We start from the raw sequence: 9,406 nt of genomic DNA on the forward strand, positions 1-9,406 counted from the left end.
CGCATCGCGCATGCGCGGTTGCGCACTTTTACTCGGCTCAGCGAGCCATTTTTGTAGTCCACTTTCTACCGACCTGAGGGAGCGGGTTTCTCTCTCCACCGCGGGCCTCTTCGAACAGGTAAGGCCTTCTCCTTCTTCTTCCGTTGTCTTCTCTTCCTCTCTTCTTACCGTTGATTTCGATTTTTCTTTTTTCGTCGCCATCTTCTTTCCACCTTTATACTCACTTTTCTTTAATTTTTATTTTTGTGCCTTTGTGTTTTCCTTTGTTTTTTCCGACTTTTCTGGAGAGGGCTGGAGTTCACCGTCCGGCCACTACTCCATCACGTGACTCCCCCCGCCTTCCTTCATTGTTGATATAGCCCTTGATCATCTCATCTATTTCCTGCTGCTGTACCCTCACTCCCTCCTCCTAGATGGGGTAAGGATAGAATTCTGCCCTTTGGAGAGAGGTACAATTAACTATTTTGCTTTGAATTATTGCCCTGATCTAAACAGCGAATATCCACTTGGCCAGAGATTTTTTTTAACGATTGAAACAGATCTTCTTCCTGTAGTCAGGTTTGTGTATTTAAAACAATTCTTAAGGGGAAGGTTGATCAGCCAAAAGTATTGGTACATAATAGTATCAATGACATAGGCAGGAGTGGGGTAAAGGTCAAGCAAAATAAGTTTAGGGAGTTAGAAAATGGGGTGAAGAGCAGGAACTCCAAGGTGGTAATCACTGGATTACTTTCAGAGGGAACCCAATATCCTGACAGGGAGATCTGTTAATGCTGTTGAGGGGGATTTGTGGGGGGAGGGGGGTGGGGTAGAAACCAAAGCTCTGAAGAGATAGTTGGCACACAATCGGGACAGCTGGTAGAGTGTTTGTGTGGAAGGACAGGCAGATAGGGCAAAATTGCAGCCATGGGAATGCATTGCAATGCAACAGGGACACAGAGCTAAAGGTTGTGCATTTAAATGCACACAGCATAAGAAGTAAACTGGAGTGCACCTGCACATTGGCAGGTATGATGTTGTGGCCATCATGGAGTCGTGGCTAAAGGATGGATGTAATTGGAAATTCGATGTCTACAGATACAGTGTATTAAAAGGATAGGCAGGTAAGGAGAGGGGATGGTGTGGCTCTGTTGGTGAGGACAACATTAAATCATTAGAAAGGTGTGACATAGGATCAGTAGACATAGAATCATTGTGGGTTGAGTTAAGAAAGGGCAAGGGTAAAAAGACTCTGTTGGCTGTTATATACAGATCTCCAAACAGTGGTCAGGATACAGACAATAAATTGCAACAGCAGATAGAAAGGGCTTGACAGAAGGGTAATATTGTCATAGTCATGGGGAATTTTAACATGCAAGTAGATTGGGAAAACTAGGTTGGGACTGAATCTCAAGAGAGAAATTTTGTAGAAAGCCGATGAGATAGCTTTTTAGAGCAGCTTGTTGATGAGCCCACTACGGGATCAGCTGGACTGGATTGGGTGTTGTGCAATGTACCAGAGGTGATTAGTGGGGTTAGATAAAAGAACCATTAGGGGGCAGTGATGACAATAATGACTGAGTTCAATTTGAGATTTAACAAGGAGAAAATAAATTCAGATGTGATGGTTTTTCGTTGGAGCAAAGGGAGCATGAGAGAGGAACTAGTGAAGGTTGATTTGAAGGGGGCACTAGTAGGGAAGGTGGCAGAGTGGCAATGGATGGAGTTTCTGCAAGAAATGGGAAAGGTACAAAATGCATACAAACCAAAAAAGGAGGAAATATTCAAATGAAAAAATGTTACAGCCAAAGCCAACATGAAAGCAAAAGAGAAGAAGCAAAAATTTGTGGGAAGGTAGAGGATTGAGTTTTTTTTAAAACTTACAGAAGTTAACTATAAAACTGATACGAAGGGGAAAGATGAAGTATGAAAGTAGGCTGGCAAATAATATCAAAGAGGATACAAAGCTTCTGCAATATATAAAGAATAAAGGAGAGCTGAGAGTAAATATAGGACCACTAGAAAATGACACTGGAGAAATAATGGGATACAAAGAGTATTTTGCATTCGTCTTCACTATTTCAAGGGAGAAAGTACTCAGAAAGCTGAAAGGTCTAAGGGTGGATAGGTCTCCTGGACCTGAAAGATTGCACCCTTGGGTTATGAAAGAAGTAACTGTAAAGACGGTGGAGACATTGGTCATGATCTTTCCAAAGTCATTACGTTCTCGCATGGTCCTAGAGAACTGCAGATGCGCAGATGTCATCCCACTATTCAAGAAGGGAAGAAGGCAGCAGCAAGCTGATATCCGTGGTTGGGAAGATGTTGGAGTTGAAGAATTTGGATGGGAAGAGTATGAAGGGCTATGGACAGGTGCAAGTCGAATGGGACTTGGCAGAATGATAGTTCAGCACAGACTAGAAGGGCTAAAGGGCCTGTTTCTGTGCTGTAATATTCTATGGTTCTATGATGAGGTTATGGAGTACTTGGAGATACATGACAGGATAGGCCGAAGCCAGCGTGGTTTCCTAAAGGGGAAATCTTGCTTAACAAACCTATTGAAATTCTTTGAGGAAGTGACAAGAAGGCTGGATAAGGGAGATGTAGTGAATGTTGTGCATTTGGATTTTTAGAGAGCATCTGGTAAAATTCCACACATGATCATGCTCAACAAGAGAAGAGACCTTGGTGTATCAGGAAACATAGTCATATGGGTAGGGTATGCCTGATTGGCAGGAAGCAGAGTGTACTATACAAGGATAGTATTCTGATTGGCTGCCAGTTGCTCGTGGTGTTCCACAGGGATCAGTGTTGGGGGGCGCTTCCTTTCATATTGTCTATGACTGGCTTTGTGGCCAAGTTTGCTGATAACATGAAGGTAGGTGGAGGAGCAGGCAATGTAAAGGAAATGCTGAGGCTGCAGAAGGACTTAGAAAGATTAGGAAAATGGGCAGATAAGTGGCAAATGAAATATAATGTTGGAAGGTGTACGGTTATGGACTTAAGAAAAAAAAGGGTCAGACTATTTTTTAAATGGGGATAAAATTAAAAATACTCAGATGCAATAGGATTTGGGAGTCCTCATGCAGGATAGCCTGAAGGTAAACTTGTAATGCTCAGTCAGTAAAGAAGGCAAATGCAATGCTCGCATTCATTTCAAGAGGAATAGAATGTAAAAGCAGGGCTGTGCTATTCAGGTTTTATAAGGCACTGGTAAGACCTCACTTGGAGAATTGTGAGCAGTTTGGGCTCCTCGTTTAAGAAAAGATGTGCTGTTGTGGGAAAGGGTTCAAAGAAGGTTCACTAGGAAAATTTTGGGAATGAAAGGATTATCAAATGAGTGTTTGACAGCTGTTGGCCTGTTTTGTTGGAATTTATGAGAATGGGGGGGGGGATGTCATTGAAATTTTTCAAATGTTGAAAGGCATGGACAGAGTAGATGTAGAAAGGTTATTTTCCATGATCAAAGCATCACTGACAAGAGAGCACCACATCAAGATTGAAATGCATCTGCTTGGAACAGAGATGCTAAGGAATTTATTCAGCCAGAAGGTGATAAATCTGTGGACTTTGTTGCCACAGGCATTTGTGGAGGCCAGGTCTCTGGGTGTATTTAAGACCGAGATTGATAGGTTTGTGATTACCCAGGGCATCAAAGATTATTGGGAGAAAGTGGGGCTGAGTGGGGATATGGATCACCTCATGATTAAATGGGGGGGCAGACTCAATGGGCTGAATAGCCTATTTCTCTTTCTGTCTTGTTGCTTTAAATTTAGCTGACGTTGTTATTTCTTTGATATTGTTCATCTGTTTTACAGAATCCAAGCTTCATGAGTTGTTGATTTTGAAAACATTTAAGCCCTTTTTTAATTAAAAAAAATGTTGACAGATTGATATTTTTGGCCTTGTGTCTTCAACCACAATTTGTGTTTTACTCCATGTAAATAATACTTTTGGATGCAATAGCATTGTACATTGAAGTAATTCTCAAAGTAAGATGGATTATGCTCATTGTTAATGCTAATTATGCTAATTGCTAATTGTATGTTATTCCTTGCAACAAAAAAAAACTGGCAAAGATTTCACCATTATCCTTTAAATATATTTTCTCAACATTTCTTTACTGCCATTGACCATCTTTGTCGTCAATAACTATCAAAGTCTCAGTTATTTCTATTTTGGAACCTGTATCCAGGGAGCATTATGAACAGACACTCTAGTTTTGTCTCCTTGTCTTTGTATGTGCTTGACATTAGCTTGGGGTTTTATTAATGGCCTGACTGGGACTAAAAATCTGTGATTGTGTCCAGTTTGTGCTGAATTAACCAAATAAAATTGAATAATTGGCCTTGTATTAATGGGACAGATAAAGTTTAGGTTTGGTTTCCTGATTCAAAATTGATTTTGTCTGGGACTATCCTGCAGTTATACAGGATGCTCAATAATTGAATGTCCTTTATTTTCTTTGTATCTTATTACTTCCCACTTATTGGATTAATGGTTAGAGGTAAAATTAAATGGGGTCTTAATTAAGCTTGGTTTTGTCATCCTCCATTACTGTTATATACAGGGATACAAACAAATGGTGAAAATACAAGACAGATCAGGAGGTATCTGGTCTTTGTAGCAAATTGCTCTATGGAGTGGTGGTGCTCATGGTAGGTAGTATTAATTACTCTTGCTGTGCAGAGGGTCATTCACTGCATCTGGGCTACAGCATTCCCAGGAGTGTTGCTTGAAAATGTACTGCTTTTCTGTGTTAACTGAGGTTGTCAAATGAGAGAGGGGTGGCAAGATGGAAAGTATCTGAAAATGAGCAAATGATTAACGATACAGAGCAAAACAGCAACTGCTTGAGGAACTCAGCAGGTTGAGCAGCTTCAGCAGGAAAAGAAGAAGGATGGACATTTCAGGTTAGAGACTGATGAAAGGTTCTGGCCCAAAACGTCGACCATCCTTTTCCTGCTGAAGCTGCTCAACCTGTTTTTTTTACTCCATACTCCATCGACAGCATTCTCTCGTGTGTCTCGAGCCATCGATGATCACTGGCTGGAGGTGAGCAAAATTGAGAGTGCAAGCTGTGGCTGAAAGGGGCCAAATTAGTCAGCTTTTTGAGTGGGAGAGATGGATGAGAGAGCAGATCTTGAATGTTACTCCTTATTGATGTAATGGTTTCATCTACTTAATTAGAATTTTATATTTTGAAAAGTTTTTTTGCTGCGTGGGAACAGAACTTGTGCAACTAAAGCTCTGACCCAGTACAGCTCATGTTTTTTCAATCAAAAAACAAATTAACTATATTGGTGGATTTATTTGTGCTGCATAATTCTTTATGGTAGATGCACAGAGAGCATCTCATGTGTAGTTAAAACTGTTGCCAATGGTCTGTTTATATTGAAAGTACTTGCAAAAACAAATCTCAAGGACAGAATTCTATATCCTTAAAAAATCGCAGGTCATTTTTTTTTAGAAATGGGGAAACTTCCTTGGGTGTGACTTTTATATTTAATTGTAACAAATGGCATACCTATTCAAAACACAAAATACAATTTTAAAATCTGATGCAGAGCCGAATAAACTTAGAATATGCATTAATGTAGATCAATGTATTTCAACAATCATAGAACATTATGCCGACCAATATATTTCTACTATAAAAATACTAAACCCTTCCTACTTCATAACCCTCTATTTTTCATTCATCCATATGCCTGTCTAAGCCTCTCAAATGTCTCCAATGTTTCACCCTCTACCACCACTCCTGGCAAGACATTCCAGGCACCCACAACTCTGTGTATAAAAAAAAACTTACCCCTGATGTCTCCCCTAAACTTTCCTCCCTTCACTTTGTACAGATAACCTTTGATGTTTGCTATTCTTGCCCTGGGAAAAAGGTGCTGGCTGTTCACCTTATCTATGCCTCTCAGAATCTTGTAAACTGTTAAGTCTCCTCTCATCCTCCTACACTCCAAAAAGAAAAGTCCTAGCTCTGCTGACCTTGCCTTATTTTCCAAACCAGGCAACATCCTGGTAAAACTCTTCTGCACTCTCTCCAAAACTTGCACATCCTTCCTGTATTGAAGTGACCAGAAATGAACACAGTACTCAAGTGTGGTCGCACCAGAGATTTGCAGAGTTCCAACATGACCTCTTGACTCTTGAACTCAATCCCCCGACTAATGAAGCCCAGCATCTCACTGGCCTTCACTATCGTATCAACCTGTGTGGCAACCTTGAGTGATGTATGAATTTGAACTCAAAGATCCCTCTATCTATCTGTTCCTCCACATTGATAAGTATCCAAACATTAATCCTGTACTCAGCCTTCTGGTTTGGTCTTCCAAAATACATTACCTTGTGGTGGAGCACATAATTGCAGTGAGAGTGTGGTGTGGCGATGGAGGCTGGTACAATAGGAGCATTTAAAGGATACTTCGAAAGGCACATGGATACAAGAAAAATAGAGAGCTATGGGTGAGAGATAGGGAGGGATGGGTTAGATTATTGAGGAGTAGGTTTATATAGCTTAGCACAACATCATGGGCTGAAGGGCCTGTACTATTCTGTACTGTTCTATGTAACAGCTGATATATTACAGTGAAATGTGTGAATCATTATTCCCCACAAATCTGCATTTGGATATCCAGTTTCCCTTATTGTCGATGTAAATTTTAAAATTTGCCCTCCTTCTACCCCACCACCATCCCCAAACCCCGATTTAGAGTTTTGCCGTTTTAAGGTTACCATTTGTAGAACGATACCTTTTGAGGAGATGATTAAGGCCTAATATTACCCAGCCTCAGGATGCAGCAGGTAGAGGTTAGGAAGCAGAGCGGGCCACATGAAAAGGAGTATGGTGAAGAGGGCTATGGTGATGAGTCAGCGCTCCCGGCCAGGTGAATCCTAAGTAAGGTGGCAAGGCGGGAGAATGTGATAGAGGGCACCATGAGTCAGTGGCAGCAGGACAGCACTGACGCTGCTGGACCCACTGTGGTCCTGCAGCAGATTGTGTTTCCAAGCGCAGAGGGAGCAGCAAGGCCTGAGAGGAGCATTGCAGGGCAGACTTGACAGGGAAATTGCAAGCTGAAATGGATATGAAATTATGCTTGAATTGAGGAACTTAAGCCATCCTGAGGAAGGGCTGATCCTCTGTGGACCTGAAAGGGACCACACTGGGCACATCTCAAGCAGACCTGAAAGGGTGAAGGTCTGGCAGACCCTGAAGGGTTAACTACGTTGACACTGGACCTGCTAATGGTTCAGCATGAAGCAGGGAGAATAGTATTAAGAGGGGGTAGTGTGAAGAGTTAACCTATCACACCTGACCAAGCATTAGCCATCTGTACTCATGACTGTCAAATGTTGTGTGGTGTGCTTGTGCAGCACCCAGGGATAATTTGTGCTTGGGGATGATTAATAAAAATATTAAATGTAGTGATAGTGTAAATGACAAGGTAAATTGATAAGATTATAAAATTGACAACCAAGTACTGGATAATATACCATGTCAGGAAGGAGATATTAAATTTGTATGTGGTTTCATGTGTGCAGATGAGGCTGGCAGTTTAACATCTCATGTAAAAATATTATCATTGACTCTGTAACTTCAGTCTTCGATTAAAATTTATCTCTAATTAACCTGATGGTTAGGGTTTCTGTGTGTAAAAACAGTTGTGTGCATTAACCAACACTGGCTCAATATCCAGCAAACACTGGCTCGATTCTACAACTCTCAGCCCCTTGCCATTGCCCCTTCCAATCTGTGCAATATCTTCCAACTTCAAACTTCCACCTTCTTTATGATAACAAAGCCACGACCATAAACGGTGTCATCCTTTCCTAAATCTCTGTGCTTTCCCCATAGTTATAAAAGATTCTTTGATAAACTTGGATGTAGGAAGATAAGAGGGTTATGGTTGCGAGGTGGTGGAAAATTAGATTGTTGTGGAGTGGGTTTCCATAGGTCAACACAGCATCATGGGTTGAAGGGCCTGTACTGTGCACTAATGATCGATGTTCTAATTACCACTTGCATGTGCATTCTTCTCCTTTCAAGATGTTCTTTCCAATGCACCTCATTTGCCCTCCTGCTTATTTCCCAGTTTCTTTGGTCTAATGCTAGTGTTTATCCCACAACACATACTTCAAAGCATTTCACTTTGTAACTTGTGCTCTCTAAATGCACTATGTGATTATTACTAATCAAGGAAAACTTGTTTGAATTCAAGACTGATAATACCTGAACTGAAGTGAAGCATGGTAATTCAACCTGGTAATCTAATGCTGATTCTTGTCTGGTTATTCCAGGTATGTCACGGCCTTGACAACGATTGCCTCGGGGTACAGCTATTTCCTCCACGGCAAAAATACTGTGAAAGTTTTGAATCGGATGAAGTAAATATAAATGCACAGCTGATCAATGATATCTAGAATCAGTACAACAAATGAAGCAGGAATTGGATCTTGATTTTTATGCTGAAGAGACATTGGAATAATGTGGATATATATGTAGATTTTTTTTGGTAGAACATGCAAATTTAGTAATAAAATTTAAAAACAAATCTGTGGATTTCATCCATTTGATGGTTTGCTTCTTATTTGTGGTTCAGGCATTAATCATGTAATTAATGGTACGTGATCCCGCTGATGCAGTCAAGCTGCTAAAAGGTGAGCTCCAGTTATTCCTGAACATTGTATTGCTGTTGCGTGTATCTTCATATCATGGTATCCACATTGGAGACCTTTAACATAGAGTGGATGTGGGTTGTTTCCCAAACAGTAAGGCAAATGATGCAAAATACTATATTGCACTGTACAATTTTGAGATTGCTGCAGACATTGCATTTTATGCAATGATTTTATCAAAGTCTATGCAGCTCAACACGATTGATTAGTTTGTGCTGATACCCCATATTTGTATTTTTTGTTCCACATACTGCATGCCTTGTGTCTCTGTTTGTCTGAGTGCACATCACTGAGGGTTTGTCTGTGTCTGAGTGTGCGTGCTCATCCCTGGACAAGTGCGTGCGTGCATAACACTGACCCGCTCTGTTCACTTCTCTGCCTTTCTGAGTCGCCCAATTCCCTGCTCTGCACAGTCTCCTCTTTGCTCTGTTACCACCAGTTCATGGCACTCTTCATTAGGCCCTTTCAAACTGCCATGTAAAATGAGGTTGACAGGCCAATTTGCCCAATTAGCGCCCCAGTTATGTGGCAGTTAGAAAGGGTCTGACCCTGTCAGAATCCAACCGGGTCCCTGACCTACCTCAGAGGTAATCAGGGAACCCAGTTAAACTATCCTAGGTCTCATCAACAGGCGATCTGAAAACAAAAATGACTGACCCGATTATTCCAGTGATGTCAGCGCTTGCGTGCGTGTGTCACCGGGCAGCCAGCATCTGAACATCCGCAGTTCTTTCGGTGAGTG

At 41.2% G+C, this 9,406-nt stretch overlaps 1 protein-coding gene across 1 annotated transcript in view; it reads left to right on the forward strand.

Moving 5' to 3' along the window:
- Positions 1–8,540, forward strand: part of crls1 (cardiolipin synthase 1) — a 65,670-nt gene extending 57,130 nt beyond the window's left edge. The window contains exon 7 of the mRNA XM_069932426.1: positions 8,287–8,540. Coding sequence (XP_069788527.1) covers positions 8,287–8,377 — 91 coding nt within the window. The 3' untranslated portion in view covers positions 8,378–8,540. The remainder of the gene's footprint in view (positions 1–8,286) is intronic.
- Positions 8,541–9,406: the final 866 nt, after the last annotated feature.

The sequence above is a fragment of the Narcine bancroftii genome, chromosome 4, assembly GCF_036971445.1.
Source record: "Narcine bancroftii isolate sNarBan1 chromosome 4, sNarBan1.hap1, whole genome shotgun sequence".
NCBI lineage: Eukaryota > Metazoa > Chordata > Chondrichthyes > Torpediniformes > Narcinidae > Narcine > Narcine bancroftii.